The sequence below is a fragment of the Lissotriton vulgaris genome, chromosome 2_1 (assembly GCF_964263255.1).
Source record: "Lissotriton vulgaris chromosome 2_1, aLisVul1.2, whole genome shotgun sequence".
Lineage (NCBI taxonomy): Eukaryota > Metazoa > Chordata > Amphibia > Caudata > Salamandridae > Lissotriton > Lissotriton vulgaris.
The window spans coordinates 160,563,415-160,580,524 of NC_141687.1; the positions used below are offsets into that span (position 1 = coordinate 160,563,415).

The following is a 17,110-nucleotide window of genomic DNA, read 5'->3' on the forward strand; positions in this document are numbered from 1 at the left end:
GTCTCTCTGTGTCTCTCTCTCTTTCAGTCAGTCTTTCTCTCCCTCAGTCAGTCTGTCTATCCCTAAGTCAGTCAGTCTCTCTCCCTCAGTCAGTCTCTCTTGCTCTCTTTCAGTCAGTCAGTCTCTCTGTCAGTTAGTCTCTCTCTCTCTCTCTGTCAGTCAGTCTCTTAGTCAGCCAGTCAGTATGTCAGTCTCTCTCCCAGTCAGTCTCTCTCCCAGTCAGTCTCTCTCTCAGTCAGTCTCTCTCTTAGGCAGTCTCTCTGTCAGTCAGTCAGTCTCTCTATCTCTCTGTCAGCCAGTTTCTCTCTGTCAGTCAGGATCTCTCTCAGTAAGTCTCCCTCTCAGCCAGTCTGTCTCTAAGTCTCCCTCTCAGCCAATCTCTCTCACTGTTAGTCTCTCTCTCTCAACCAGCCAGTCTCTTGGTTAGTCAGTCAGTCAGTCTCAGTCAGTCAGTCTCTCTCTCTCTACTCTCTCCACTCTCTCTCTCCAATCCCACTCTCTCTCTCCACTTCCTCTCTCTCTTCACTCTCTCTCGCCCTCACTCTCTCTCCACTTTCTCTCTCTCTCTGGGGGGCCATGGGTACCGCGGGCCGTACGGTGAGTACCAGGTCTCTAGCTGCTCTCCTTCTATGCTTGATGCAATCAATTAACAATTGAATTAGTAAAGTAAATTATTCTATAAGCGAGCCAATAGTGCAGTGGTTGAATGAAACATTAAGGCCGTCATCTACAAGACAGCTGTAATAGAACAACCCCCAAACAAAATAGTTTTCAATCTGAAGAGGGTCAGGGTCTTGCACTTCATTCTCTCTCTCCAAATGGCTAAAATGAGGTCAAACAATTTCTCAGGATTTCTCAGAACCAGGTCCATAATTCTGTAGCGCTACTTGAAAAGTTCTGGATCTCCTTCACTCTGAATCTGTTGAGAGAATATGCAAACATTCTTCTTCTTAAAACATATTTAAGGTTATGACATACTAGGGTTCTAATGAATTGGTAATACATGATCTGGCTGCATAATCTTCACTGTTTTAATATGAACCCAATTGTTGCATTGTTCTTTAAAGCACTCCGATATCATCGCGGGAGATTGCTTACATTTACAAAGTGTTTGTAGAAAATACAAAATATTTATTAAGAGAGTCTAGATTTTATTTTGAAGTAAGAAAATGAAGATTCCCAGCCTTCAAATCGCAACCTGGCATGATAAATCATGAGTGCCCAACCTATAATCTGAGGGTGTGATTGTTGGTAGGTATTCACAAATATACATATAGTGACTGTAAACAGAACTAATTTACTTACTTTATAGATATCCTGAAAATGTGCACTGATCCAGCCATTCTGGATTTATTTCCGACAGTCCAGCTATAGTTTATCTGTCAGATACTTCCCGCTTGTAATTATAAGGGCCATCTGACCGTTTTTTCCAATGAGCAACAACAGTAACCACCACTATGTCCTCACCACCAGTAACATTCCAATGGTGCTCCATCAAAGGAACCTTGAGATGTGACTTTCCAATTGTCTATCAAAGACCTTCCAAACATTCAATGCCAATAACCGATCAATACAACCATCAGTATATTGCCACCTGGGACAACCTATCAGTAGACCCTGAAATGTCTCATACCATAATCAAAATCAAAAAATCTCTGAATCGCCCATTTAACAAAACAACATTTAAATGTAGCCTACGAGGCTAATAAAGATTTTTAAAAGATTGACTAAATACATAAATTAATACATAAATAAATGCTATCTAGGATGTCAATGTCTTCTTCTTTATTACTCAAACCATAGAACTACCTCAGAGCTTTCCGAGCTCTGCTTTTAATGTTTCTTACAAAAATTCCCATACAAGTTGTACATCAACTTTCTCTTACTGATGCCCCTATATCTCCTGTAGCCTAATCAAAAAACACCAGCCTACTATATCTCTGCCTTTTAAAATCCATCCATGGAGGTTTATGATCACCACATTCAAAGCTGTATCTATAGAACCCATACAAGATCTCTACCTCTTCTTTCCCATAGAGACATGTTTAAATAGTTCCCTGGAATAATATATACAAAGAACCAACACCCACACCTACGTATAAAAAGTATCCTCTGAGGTTCAGAGTCTTCTTATTCAATCCACGCAACCCAAAAAATACCTCTACCTTGTAAGACGTTTCTATATCTCCACTGACAATAACCACACTCCTATACCACTGCCCTATCTCTACCTCCAACAACTCATCAGGTAAGCTCTATCCTAGATAAACCATTCAAGTACCTACCAAATATCGGGTTCCTTCAAAGTGTCATTTATACCCAGATCGCAACTGACTTTGTGCATTTACCTTAAAATGTCAACTAGTCCTATGACAAATTGCCATCATATCATATATCAGAATAACAGACTATCTTCTCCTGTGATGTTTTTAATGCAGATTCCACCCAATGATCCAAGGATTGCAAACAGAAGTGACTGCATTCCTTTATTCCGCTCGGCTCCAGCTTGCAACGAAGGATCACCTGTCCGAGAACAGATTAACATTTTGACATCATTTATTGATGGAAGCCAAGTGTATGGAAGTGACATGGCATTGGCAACCAGACTTAGGGATACGACAAACCAGTTTGGTCTGTTGGCTATTAACCAGAGATTTACTGATAACGGACGCGAGCATCTTCCCTTTAACACCATGGGAGAAGACTTCTGCGTCCAAACCAACAGATCTTCGGGCATTCCATGTTTCTTGAGTGGTGAGTAGCATCGTTTCTGCCTATAGTGGATTTGTATACTCAATTTTACGTCCAAGATTTCTGAAAGCTTTAAAGTGTATCTTTATGTACTTGAAAATAGTGTACTGAATTTCAGAGAGCAACAAAGCACGATTGCCTGTTCTGACAATTGAACGTGTGTCGTTTTAATGTTATTGAGCACCAGAAATGCAAGGTCTCCTTACCAACTCTAATTCCCATTACTCAGAGGCATAAACTTTTCTGCCAGCTGCCATAAGCTTACCATATCTTGGGGCCTCCATGGGGTGATCAATGCACAATCAGTCCTGGATCTTCTTACTTATTTCATTCTTCGAGACTATTTGTCTTTATTTATTTCTTTGCTATTTTTAGATTGTCCAAAATTTCAACTGATGTTAGAGTGAGAGAAAAATAGAGAAGGTATAAATGTGAAATGAAGAAAATAAACAGGAGTGATGTGTGAGAATGCAAAAACAAAATGAGCTTTGGGAAACAGCCAACGTTTAGGAAAACCTTTGACTGTGGTAACAAGAGCTAACAGTTTCATGGCTGGCAATTCAAGAAGGAATCACTTTCTTTGCAATTTATTATCTACTGATATGAGAACAAACGGATGAATGAATACACTTACATATCATAAAGTACTAAAGTAAAAAAAAAAAAACTTTTTGAGTGTGGAGCCAACCATGTTGTTGCCAATAGTCAAATTTATTGTTGGCCAATTTGGTTTCCTGTTGCACTGTGGTTTCTTTATGAACTGCCCATGATAGATCAGTGGGCCCTGGAGAGGACTTTAACCTGCACTCTTCGGTGACTGTCGGCGACTGCAGAAATGTTATAATCTGTCTCATGTGTTTCTTTCTAACCAAACCTTGTAAAACTGGATAGACAGAAATAACTGGATCTTTCTGTTGGTGTTAACTGCCATAACTGTGATACCATGAAACTAGCACCTATAGTAATGATGACCTGCTCAACAATTACACAAAATCAGTAAATCAGTACTGACCTACAGTGACCTAGTCAATCCGATCAGTTAATGACAGCAATTAATCTTACTACCCACCAAGAAGTCAGAGGCTCTCAAACAAGACAGGTGGGGTCCACATGGAAAACTAAGGAACAGGTACTGTGATGCACAGCTTTTTGGCACCAATAAGGACGTTCACTTTCGCATGTTAGGCGATAACAACCTGCTTTCCAACCCAAGCCATACTAGCTCAGACATAAACCATACCCAGTGGGTCTAATATATCTTTAATCTCCCAGAGGGCGATTTAATAAGTAATAGTTAGTTATACAATGGCAAGCATATCCTATCTGTCAATACTGTCATGATACCGCTTTAGGAGCTGAATGTGTGCTCCTTTAATATACCTGTGATGCTTGAACTGTATGTAGTTGAGGATGGTGAGTACCCACCTCAAATAATTACCACAATCCTTGTCAAGGTGAACTCTTAAAGTCTCTAAACTAACCTTAGCTCAACCCCCTGCTAGCTAGAGCACAGAGCAGACAGGCTTAACATAGAGGCAATGTGTAAATTATGTGTGCAGTATTCAAACAGTAATTAAGTAAAAAACAACACAAAAGAAATCCCAAACTAATTTAGAAAAAGAGCGAATTTAATAAATAAAATGACACAGAATTGACAAAACCCAATAAATAGAACCAGAGTTAGTCATTTTTTAATTCAGAATTTTAAATTTGTGCTAAAAACAGTTATATGCCAACTGCAGTCATCTGGTTGCACATGTTCGGGTCAAGGGTAAGCTTTAAGGTTGAAAGTGATGGAAAACAGATGAGATACAAGGACCGAATTTGTCCCAATCAAAAAGTTACCTTCGCACTTTAATGGACCAAAACGGCTTCAGCAGGGCAAGTCAGCAGGCTGTGGCCGAAGCCCATAGTTTTTGTGAAAACTTTGACTAAGGAGGGAAAGTGAAGAGTGGGAAAAGTTCAGGTTTTGCATTGAAATAGCTCTTGAGGTCGATCGAATACTGGTGGCAGCTTGGTTCAGTGACTCTTTTTGCCTTTGAACATGCAAACATTTCTAGAGCTGGGATTTCCTCAGTGGGAAAAGCTGCAGGCTGTAGTTGCAGAGGATTGGACATCGGGCAATGTTGGCTCGACGGCGGTACCACTGAATCGCTGCTGCGGAGGAGAACACATCAGGACTGCAGCAAACTCACCCCAGCTGCAATGCACCCACTGTTGATCAGCTTGGCAGGTTGTTTCCAGTCCCACGCTGGTTCTCAGGGCAAAAAGATAGCAAAACGTTTCTTAGTCCCAGGTTTCAGCAAACCTTAGAAGGAGTACTCTTTGACACCAGCCAAGTGTCCAGGACCACAAGGATAGCACTTGCTGATCAATACTCACTTCAACAGAAGGGTCCAGGGTATGGTAATTTGGAACTGGTGAGCTGGATATGCAGGAAAAGGCATCTAGAAGCTTGTGTATTCCTATAGCCCAAACAGGAGGTCAGCTTTATGAACCTTGGAATCCGCTTCCTTGTTCTGGGTACATGAAATAGAGCAAGTTCAGCCTACAATGCTGCTCTATGGTCCCAGACGCAAGACCCAGTCCTCTTCTGTTCTTCCACAGGCTCAGAGGTGATCTGGGGAGGGTACTGTGGATGTCACATTTATGACTGGCACCAACCTGTGGTTGGGGCAACTCCTAGGCACTTCCTAAATAAAGGAGTAGTAGTTCCCAGGGGTGACCCTATCCAGTTTTGTCATAAGGAACAAAGGTCCCTAAACAGAAATAGAAAAATGTACCACATAGGGAATATATATATAATGCCTAGGAGCTGTCCAATCAACTTTTAAAATGTAATTTTTTTAATTCATGAAATAAAAAATAATCTGTACGGTTGGTTACCCCCACGGGGCGCACTTATACAGTTATAAAAAAACACACACACAGGCAAAAAAAGTGACTGACAAAAAATACGCAACTCTGTAAAACAGATCACTCCTTCTCTGTGTAGTGAGCAGATACAGCGAAGCCAAGGCGGGCCTTGAATTCACGGTATGTCCAGGGATTAATTTATTTATTGGCTATCAATCACGCTTACTGGTTCCAGTGATTCATACTGGTGTTTTCACATTCACAACAAATTACTTTCATGTAGATTTCCCGATATCAACCGTGTGGGAACTTAATTGGTGAAGGGGAGTACACTCTACTGGAATATCCCTGCAAGTCTGTATTGGCCGATGTGACGCCTTAGCATGCTGCCGATGTATGATACATAAGATCTTTCCTACGGTTCTCATATTGATTTATTTTCTTGTCATCTTGGTTTATGTATCCAGGCAAACAATGTATTGTCCTGGGGCTGATCCCTAGATTTGAGTGGTATGAAACGTTGTCGACCTAATCACTCTAACCAGCCTGATTATGAAGAATGAATTAATGGGTGCAGCAGCATTGTGTTTTATGGAGTTGTGTCTTTAATTCTTTTGTCTGCATTTGTGTTTTTGATACCTTTGAAAGTTCACCCTATAAAGGTAACTACCGCTCCAGATTATTTTTTATTTTATGTATTATTAAGATGATGTTTTAAAAGTTGTTTGGATGGTTCCTGCACATTATTTATAACTTCCTTGCATTATATTTTTGTATTTCTGTTTATGGACCTTTGTTCACTATAACATAATGCTACTCTTGGTCCTTACACTTGGTCCTTACACATCCTTCGGTTTTCATTTGTCTGCAAAACAACCTACCTACGACCTACCTATTTTTGTAGCACTTCCTTTCTGGTCTACTACAAACAATCCCACAGTGCCCTTATGCCCTAAATCAAACATGGCAGAACATTTCTTCCCCTGCTGAGAGCTACCTGTGCCCTCCTAGAGGTGTGGCTATGGAAATGGCCAACCCTTCCCCTGTGGTTCTGAGGCAGCTCCCTCTCCTGTAGGGATTGGGACCAGCCTTACTAGAGGACCAATCCAGGGTGGTCTGGCCTAGGTGTGATCTACATCTACCTTAGATAGGGTAGGTCGACCTTTAAGTCCACCAAGTGCCTGGGCACATTTTCCAAGCTATCCTGTCAAGGAGAGGAGAACGCCTACCCTCACCCAAACCACCGGTCTTTGTATTGGGATCAATTCACGGCTCACTGCCAGGGAGCCATCAGCAGCCAGGTGACAGTGGAATACTTACAGAGAGGCCTTAGATGCTTCAGTATAACTATTTAAAAGAGTCTATGGAATTGTTTTTTGCTGTTAGGAAACCAAAAATCAGCATTAAAATGTGTAATAATGTATCCCAGTGCTTCTCTATGGAAGGAGCTAGCATTGCCACAATGAAAATAGCTTTTAGGCTGTTTCACCATAAGGACATGTGGGACAGTAAACCTTTATCTGTCCTAATTTTAAATACCATGCATTATGTCTTTATGGGCACTAAGCCCTACCTCAGGGCTGACTTATTAGTATTTCAAATGAAGGTTTAGGTCCGTCCAAAGGGTATACGTTTATTGGTCGAATTGGCAGTTTTAAAACTGCTTTGCCAGAGCTAGGCCTGGGGTCGGGACTGCTGCAACACTGCCATGGGCAGCACAATAAGTGCTGCAGTACACCAGGGATATTTAACTTACAGGCTCTGGATAAATTTTGGAGGGACCAAAAGGTAAGTAAAATATGCAAATTAGGGGTATGCCACTATTATCATGTTGAAAGAGGTAACACAGGCACTTTATTCCACTGGTTAGCCAGGGCAAAGTGCACAGAGTTCTGTAGCCAGCAAAAACAGCCAATGCAACAATCTGAGGGAATACCCAAAGGATGGGTATCCACATGCAGCCTTAGATGTGAAAATAATACTTTGCTCTGAATTATAGTTGTTAAATGACAGGACTGCTAATCTTGTCTGTAATGCTTTTCTTTACATCAAGGTGATCCCAGGACGAGTGAGCAGCCAGGCCTCACAGCCTTCCACACAATTTTCATGCGAGAACACAACCGTGTGGCCAGGGAGCTGCGGGGGATGAACCCTCGATGGACAGGAGAAACTCTCTATCAGGAAGCCAGAAAAGTTGTAGGAGGCATTCTCCAGGTATTCCAGAAAGTACATTTGTATGACTAAATTTGAAACCGTTAAATGTGTGTTGTTAAGACCAAAAACAATCACCTATGCAGAAGTAGCACATATAATGTGCCTGAAAGTAGCATGAAAACCATGGCCTGACTATGCCTAATAGTAGTGTCTGGCAGTTTTATGCACCCACATTGTCAGTCCCCACCAGAGAAGGATTTTATGATACTTTGTATAGTCCATTGTACTGACCACAGTGTTAGCTGCACCAGCTTTAGTGTCAACCTCAGCAGATATATTTCACAGTACGATGTGACAAAATGTACTTCTGCAAAAGGTGTAAGGGAGAAGAATGGAAGCGTTTTATGTATTAACTGGTGCATTTGTAGTGTAGTATCCCGGATGAGTTATTCGTAATTGTGCAAAAGCAGGACTGACCAACACGGAAAGCTAAACCGTACTACATGGTACATCCACCTTTAAAGCCTGTTGAAGTGTAGTTTTCTTGTTGGACAGTCCTATTTGTGACGGAGTCAAAGAGCGAATTAAATCCTTTCCAAGCGGGATGGAAGCCTCCTCGTACAAACACAAGTGCAACAATGGGAATGATCTAGTATTGAGTACATTGACCTGGGTAACAATGTTAGTGAAACAGTGCAGGGTAAACTCTACACACTGTGAAGCAGTCAGAGTACATTGTAACACAGAGTGATCTATTCCTGGTGAAACTATACTATAGTTTACAAGAGTGAGAGTGATCCACTGCTGGTGATACAGTATTGACTGTCTAATTTTCAGAGTTATCTGTCTAACAGTGAGAGTGGTTCTGGCTTTAGATACCATCCTGGATTGAGTCGCAGTGAAAGTGATCTTGTGCTCGTGATACTATATTAAGTAACACTGAGAGGCATCATATGGTGTTGATATTGTACTGTGGAACAGCTGCCGATGCTGCACCCTATATTAGTGAGAGGTCCTGTGCTAGTTACACTATACTATGTAAAAATGAGAGTGAACCTGTGCTGGTGATACTACACTGTGTAACAATGAGAGTGAACCTGCGCTGGTGATACTACACTGTGTGACAATGAGAGTGAAACTGTGGTAGTGAGAATATAGTGTATAACAATGAGACTGAACCTGTGCTGGTGATACAATACTGTGTAACAATGAGAGTGAACCTGTGCTGGTGATACAATACTGTGTAACAATGAGAGTGAACCTGTGCTGGTGATACTACACTGTGTAACAATGAGAGTGAAACTGTGGTAGTGAGAATATAGTGTATAACAATAAGAGTGAACCTGTGCTGGGGATACAATACTGTGTAACAATGAGAGTGAACCTGTGCTGGTGATAGTATTCCGTGTAACAATGTTACTGAACCTATACTGGTGATACTACACTGTGTAACAATGAGAGTGAAACTGTGATAGTGAGAATATAGTGTATATCAATGAGAGTAAGCCTGTGCTGGTGATACTATCCTGTGCAATAGGGAGAGTGATTCTGTGCTGATGACACTATGCTGTGTAACATTGTGAGTGCACAAAGCACGCCAGACCACGAGAACACAAAAGTTGATTCTCAATTAGCTTGTCCTCATTGGACAGCAGCGGCTGTCAATAACCTAGGCACTCTGACTCTGTACCAAAGGCCTAAAGGGTTCAGTTATAGCTACCCTAATGCATAAACTACCACAGCATCTTTCTATTTTTATGCAGAAAAAGATCACCAGACCCTTCTAGTCTTTCCATGTGTATATTTCTGCAACACTGTAGGCACAATACAGTCTCAGATTAGTTAAAAGCCTCGCATCCCCTATTGGCTGTTTGTTTTTATAAATTTAAAATATCCTTGTAATGTTTTTTTTCTTCCAGAAAATAACCTATAAAGATTACATCCCCCTTTTGATGGGCAATGAAGCAGCTGCACGAATTATTGGTACCTACCGGGGATACAACGAGTCCGTGGACCCACGAGTAGCAAATGTGTTCACCCTCGCCTACCGCTTTGCTCATGCCTCCATCCAGCCCACGATCTACCGCCTGGAGGATGGGTACCGCCCGCTGACTGGGGCAGCTTCTGAAGTTCCACTCCACATGACTTTCTTCAACAGCTGGAGGATCGTGAGAGAAGGTAAGACAGTACCCCTTCTTTCTTGCCAAAACAGCACGTGCAACTCCTCCATATGCACAGCATACTGCAAGGAGGTAAAGGACAGAGGGTTGCACAGAAAATCTACTTGAAGGCTGCCCACCATATGTCCATGGAGAGTCATGAACAGGCAGTGATGTGTTATTTTGCTGGGGCTACACCTATCAATTATAAGTCATTACCAACTTAGTAATGTTGACAAAAACAGTAGCGGAGGCACAGCACTGAAACTGAGGTTTCTAAACAAAAACAGCCACAGGAATAAAATGTGTGATAAAGCATCTAGTAGGGTGGGAAGGAAACTCTTAGACTCATCTTACATGGACACTCCCTGTTACAATAGTCTTCAATGAGGGGTGGCCATCTCTGGATATGATCTTACAAACACAATGAGCCAAATGTACAGGACAGTGACAATGAAGGCTCTGTCCAATTGGCGTCAGGAGCTTAGCTGCTCAATTTAGAGCTCAGTTTACGGCACATCCACTTCCATCCCCACCACTGAGCCAGTCAAGCTAACTCTGTCAAAAATTGTCATAGTTCAGCGCCCTTGACAGATCAGATGCACCACTAAGTGTTGCAGAGCCAGCATCATGAAGGATTGCTCTTTAAAAGGCTAGTGAACTATCATGAAAAGATAATTAAACTGTTGAAAACATTCATGGAAATTTACCTGAATGTTAGGGAGACAACGTGTCTGGGCACTGACTCCTTGCCTTACTTTTGTGGGGTAAATTTCCAGAATCCATATCAAAATACCATCATCCTAGAAAGGTATTGATGCAAAGTCCACCAGTCATTTACTCCCAAATATGCCTCATCCTGATAGAATGTCTAAATATTGGGTATTATGTTATGAATATCAATTACTAACATATTGTAACATAGCGTAAAGGTGAGCATATATATGGAAGAATAGATTTACTATTTGTTTTTAACTGAGTTTTTCATAGTTAAGGAAGACGTAAAAATCTAGTCACAGCTCAACAGGTGATCTGCAAAATAGAATGTTTAACAGACATTTCTTGCGTGCAACCAAGGGTTCAGTCAATACATCAGAGATGTTACGTAACTGTGTAACTCATGAGCGCACCCTATTATTTAGGATTCTCAATGTGTTGACTAACAACATTATCATTGCTAAGCGGGTCTAAGTCTTCATGCAAATTTTTCCATGTTTCTAAGTTTTCCCTCACCAGGGGGTCTGTGCTTACTGCAATCATGCATATTTTTCTCACTAATGACTACTCACTAACATGCTTCTGCCACTCTTTAAATCTCAGTCCCCCAGCCTGTTTCCGAAGGATCACCATTCACATTTTAGTAAGAATTAATCCTAGAGTCATCAAGCAGAACTGCATGTGCATAATTCTTGGTTGTGGTTGTGGGTGTAGGCCCAGAATGCAGTGTTTAAGTTCTAATTTAACTAGTTAACCATTAGTCCTCTAAAGAGCTGGACTACCCCATTCCAAAGTATCTATATCAGTTTTCATTTCCAAATCATGTGGAGTAGGTCTGTGGGTTGAAATAGGTTCTATGCAGGTACCTAATGTGGGTGAGCCTGAACCATGGGTTTCTGGATACTATATGAAAATAACCAAACACCCTAAACCACTGGTGGTCAGTGTGTAGTCCCTGTCCCATTTAACCCTTATCTGTAGATCCTGATTTGGTCAGTTAGGATATACCACCCTGTAATGTGTGAAAAGGGGACAACCATCCAGTCTCAGTGTCAGTAAGGGCTTAAGGGTGCTAGATTCTGGTGATTATCTGGAAATCACCTCCAATTTGGTGGGTGTGGTTTTTGACAATCGTGAGTATAAGTGGAAATGACCCAACTTCATCCCCTATAGTAGTCAAGCTCCTTCAAAAATGAATACCACTACACCGTTATACAAGTCCCCCTTCATGTCACACTCACCTTTGGTCCTTTACACTGCCCTTACCGCTGAGAATGGGCGGAAAATTTGTTCCGCTCGTGGAATTTGCGAAATTTGGGCAATTTCACGATCCGCGAATAGCGAGAAATTGCCCCAAAAATCCGCAATTCACGAGTTGGCGGATTTTATTTTCTTGTTCGCGCTTCAAAAATAAAATCTTGCGCGCGAGGCATTGACTTACCATGATTCTGCGTTCGCTGATGAGTTTTCCTCCCTGTTCGCGTGTGCGGCGAGGTTTTGGTAGCTGGCCGAGCGACGTCGCGATCGCAAACACGTCATTGTGACCCAAAACAGGAAATTGCAAACGCGAACACGTCAATGCGACCTGAAACAGGAAATTGCAAACACAAACACGTCATTGGGACCCGAAACAGGATAAAGGCATCGCGAGCAGGCTGGTTAAATGAAAACAACATGTTTGCGACCGTTGCGACCGCATGCGCATGTTCTCGTTCCCTAACTGGTAAAAACAATCTTGTGAACTCGCAAAAAAAAAATTTTGCAAGCTCGCGGAATTTGTGAATCGCGATTACGAATTCGCAAATTCCGCCAATGCTTACTTACCACCGTGTAGAGCTTGCAGAACTTTAGAGACCTCCATAATGGGACTAGGTGAGAACGCAGTGTTTTCTAAATTGCTAATCAGGACAACCCATCCCAAATGTTTGAAAAGAGTCTGATCACTGGATCTCTTGCCAATAGGGGAGAAAAACTGATATTTAAGGGGTCTGTCTCTGAGATGTTTGTCTAATAACCTGCTTTGTCTTTCCTGTATTTCTGTTAGCGAATCGGGAAGTTGTTGTAAATGGGAAGCTAATCAATAACTGTCAATCACGTTTGTTTAGGCTCTGACTCTCATATGGCAGGTTTAGGGTAGCCAGTTTGATTATGGGGCACTTTCACAGCCAGAGCATAGATGGAATAATACTATTCAGCTCTTGGAATATTTTCCTAGAGAACAGAGTAAAGCTTCTTGAAATACACACGAGCAGGTAGATAGTACTACCATCTCCACCAACCAAGGCCACCCTACTCAACAAAGACTGGGAATTTTGACCAGAATGCCACCAAGTTTCGAGTCTCTGGATTTACTCAGCCCTTGTTTGCTTCAATGCAGCATTCCTGGTCTTGCGAAAATGATGCCTAAGTATTTAAAAGAAGGGTTCTGCCACATGAGACCCAGTTCATGGTAAACTAAACTTCTTCTGTGTGCCATGTGGCCAGAGTACATAATTTAGCCTTATGCCAACTGGTGTGCAAACAGTCGTGTTGCTGAATATATAAAGTATATGGAGCATTCAGAGGACCTTCACTGCTTGATCTTTCAAGAAAATCAATATATTGCCAAAATATTGTGGATTATGTGTAGGGGGGTCTCTTACACAATCCTCCACTGCACCACCTTACTTCCCTAACATACGCTAACAGTTCCATTACAGGTTCCAAAAGAAAAGTAATAATATCTTTATTTGGATATAAAACAACATCCTTAAAAGAACATCAATGTTATTCCTCTTTGCATAATTTGGAACTCTCTTTAATGATCAGGATTAGGACTGGTCACTTTTTGATTTCTCTTTGAACAACCAGCTAAACACCCTCCCAGACCTTCCACCCCATGCACATTGTCATTTGGAATGTTAATCATTGCAGTTTAGATTGTCATCTTTCAGGTGTTCATGTATTTATAGCCTTTGCACTACTTCTTTCTCAAGGGTGGTCGTCTTCCTCTTGGTCTCTTTTATATCTACCTACAGATATTCGCTGACCCCATACATGTTCCTATACATGCTGTCCGCAGTAGTGCTTTCATTGCATTCTACTCTATTACCCTGTTAGAGGCTGTTCCCTAATTGTAAAATATTCATCAAGTGTCTGTGGTGTGTCTTAATGAAAATGCACATCTTATATGGCCTCCACCCTTAACTTTCAGTTTGGCACTCTTGTGTTAACATTATACCAGGTGTACATGAGGCAATGTGGAAAATGGTCAAACAACAGTCTTTACAGGTAATAGGAGTCAGAACAGTGATCTGCAATCAAAGACGTCACAAAGATATAAATAATTCTACTGTATCAACTTTACGCATGAGAGAAAAGCATATCTTTTCTTGGGGGAAATGTTCCAACCACACATCTGCTAAGTCCTGTCTGCCTATCGCAGGGGTCTCCAACCTTTTCTGTAGTGAGAGCTACTTCTGATCATGGAAAATCATTGTGAGCTTCTGAAGGCTAAACAACTCCTGCATTGATACCAGACATCACCAAGCCTAGCTTCATAGACTTTAAGCCTAATGTCTATAGAGTCAGATACTATGGTTTGAACAAGCTACTCTGACTAGGGATACTACGACAGGGTTGCCATGTGTGTCAGTGGGAGTGTGGTCTTTGGGGATGTATGAACATGTGCGTATGAGTGGAATATATTTATGTGTAGGGGTGACTGACAGTCTGTGTCGTATGTACTCACAGCCCAGGGCATACCTCTTTGACATATTTGGCACTGTTACTAGTATCACACAAACATATCTTTTTAAAATGGGAGACATTTAAAGTGCCGAAATATATTCTTCAAAACATTTCATAATATGGATAAAAATCTGCATTTTAAATCTGTCTCATTAAAAACATGGCCGTACTTTTCAGTTACACTTATGGCACGGTATCTCCTTGCCACTGGCCCGCTTTTTGTAAGTGCAACAGTTTGAAATGGGGGAAAATTAAAATGAAGGGTTACCTTAATCATTAGGGGAGGGTTTCATTTGAATTTTATGCAATTTAAAAGCATTCAGAAACATCATTTTGTTCACAGCTGCTGAGATCACAAGGAATTGTAACAGTTAAATACCTCAGTGCTTAAGTTGTTCGCCTCGGTACCCCCGTCCCAGCCATAAATCTGATGCCCACTGCTATCTAAAGCTGGAAGATAATAATGTCAAATAAACACAGCCTTCCCTTAACATTGTGCTTATTTAAAAATTAACTCAAGGTTGTGAGCTACTCTAAAGGTGTCTGGGAGCTAAGTTTAGCGCCCAATTGACTGGTTGGAGACACCTGGCCTATCATCTCTCTCAACTGACTAGACTTCCTAGTGGCAGCAGAATATGCTGCACTATATTGTATCCGCCCATACCAAGGAAAGGAATCCTTGTCTGGGACGCAAGGGACATCATCATTGGCTAGGCCAAAAGGCAAAGGTTAAGTGGCACTCCGGGTTCTGTACTACTTGCGTTTCTCTGAACCAGTTCCATACAAAAAAGTAAGGTTCTCCCTTCTATTTCTTCACTAGTTTGCCATGCTCTACAGCACTGAGGTGTGTATCCTCCGCGAGTGCAATAAGGACACAGTTTCATTTTCTCTAATTTTTTAAGCCCATCCCGTTCCATATCATGCCTCTCACCCTCCCTGCCATCTAATGGGCGTGTTAAGATAATACAACCAATGCCTATTCATAGTGCCTCATAGTAATGCGTTGCTGTCGTATCTGTTCAACTCCCTCATGTTTTTACAGACTAGTACACCTCTGTGGGTAAATCGAATATCATGTATAGTACCTCCCACCCACGGAACAGTAATCTTTCAAATTACTTGAGACTCAGTCATTATCGTTTGCAAACAGATCCAGCTCTTTAAACCAACCCTATATACTTGCATCTTATTCCAATTCCAATTTAAAATCCACCCAAAACCAAAAAACGTCCTTAAGAGGAAAGGGGGGAGGGGGCCTCAGAGTGCACTGGCGTGGTGCTCAGCACTGTCTTAAAAAACAGCCGAGGGGTACCTTCAGCTCTCTTTTCCCTCTGGCCACTGAAAACAGGAAATCAGTACCTTCCATGTGGCATGTTTATTTTTCAACTTGCAGTGTTCCATCAGCATTCACCACCACTCTACCAGTCGCAATATGAACATCTCCTATGGGTGAGTTGTCAGTCAAGACCATTCCCTTCGTCAGCAGCTTCACGAAGATGGTGAGGGATATCTTAGCTAACTATTAAATCCCAACTTGGGGTTGTGAAGAATTCAACTCCATCATCTTTAAGTACTTTCAGCTTGGTGGGAAAGAACATGGATGGAAACATCTTTTACATGCTTCGCGGAGACATCTTTTTACCTGCTTCAAAGAAGCTGTGATGTGGCAGTGGTTGGATGTAGTCAAGAAGAAACTGTTTTTTCATCTCTTTCCATTGTGCATGTTCGATGTGAAGGGCCACTGAATAGTGGCATCCCATACCAAAATTCCAGATGCGATCTTGTGGCCAGGTTTTTGGCATGCTGCCAGTGCCCTCTGAGCCCGTCGAATTCAAAACAGTTTAGATAATCCTCTCAGTTTCAAAGTTTCCAGCAACCATTTCCCATGAAAAGTTTAGCAGTTGATCCGTCTACAAGTTCCATGAATCTGAGGAAGTGGAGGCTTTTGCCTCCGTGTCTACCTGCAGCATCTTCTACCCTTGCCTCCAGAAAGAGGTGGTCCCCTCTAATTTACTGTTGTAGCTCACATTTCTAGTAGTTTTCTGGGATGATTTTGTAAACTGATGGATTTTCTAAAACTTCCTTGCTCTTTCAATATAGCCACATAGTCACAGTCACGGTACAGATGTAATAATCCTTATTGATAATTTTGTTTTGCAGGTGGCATTGACCCTCTCCTCCGTGGCCTCATGTCAAATCGTGCAAAACTGAACAGGCAGAATCAGATGGTGGTGGATGAACTGCGAGACCGTCTCTTCAAACTATTCAAGAGGATTGGACTTGATCTCGCGGCTATCAACATGCAACGAGGCCGAGATCACGCCATCCCAGGTATTGACCCTTTTAGGTTGGGATAAATGAGCATAGTGGGTAAACCCTGGTATCCCAGGTAAGGAACCAGATGGAAGAGAATAAAGCTTCACAGACAAGTGACTAGGAGAAAAAGAGAACATGAATTCTAGGTAAAAAAGACAAAGGGGAGAGAGAACAAGGCTTCACAGGTAAGAAACCTGGGAAGGAGGGAAAGAGAGATGCCTTAACTCAAGCCATCAGCTATTAAACCATATCAAAGAGAGCTGAACCTTCCAGGTAAGTAGCCTATGGGGCAACAACATAGTTTTCAGATAAGAAACTCTGGTACAGCTCTGTTTTCCAGAGTAAGAGAACATAATTGTAGATGTGCAATAAATAGACTTGTTCAGTTGAAAGCAAAGGCTTTTACCTAAAAATGTTCTTGTGGCGAC

General features: G+C 41.7%; 1 protein-coding gene across 2 annotated transcripts in view; it reads left to right on the top strand.

Moving 5' to 3' along the window:
• The window catches only part of LOC147729749 (eosinophil peroxidase-like), a 28,712-nt gene that overhangs the window by 1,033 nt on the left and 10,569 nt on the right, over nucleotides 1-17,110 (top strand). Inside the window, exons 2-5 of one of the 2 annotated variants that reach the window (XM_086954637.1) lie at nucleotides 2,439-2,754; nucleotides 7,661-7,821; nucleotides 9,681-9,939; nucleotides 16,527-16,697. In XM_086954637.1, the coding sequence (XP_086810763.1) occupies nucleotides 2,439-2,754; nucleotides 7,661-7,821; nucleotides 9,681-9,939; nucleotides 16,527-16,697 (907 nt within the window). Of the gene's footprint in view, nucleotides 1-2,438; nucleotides 2,755-7,660; nucleotides 7,822-9,680; nucleotides 9,940-16,526; nucleotides 16,698-17,110 lie in introns of those variants that run through there. The other variant, XM_086954636.1, reaches the window with a different exon arrangement.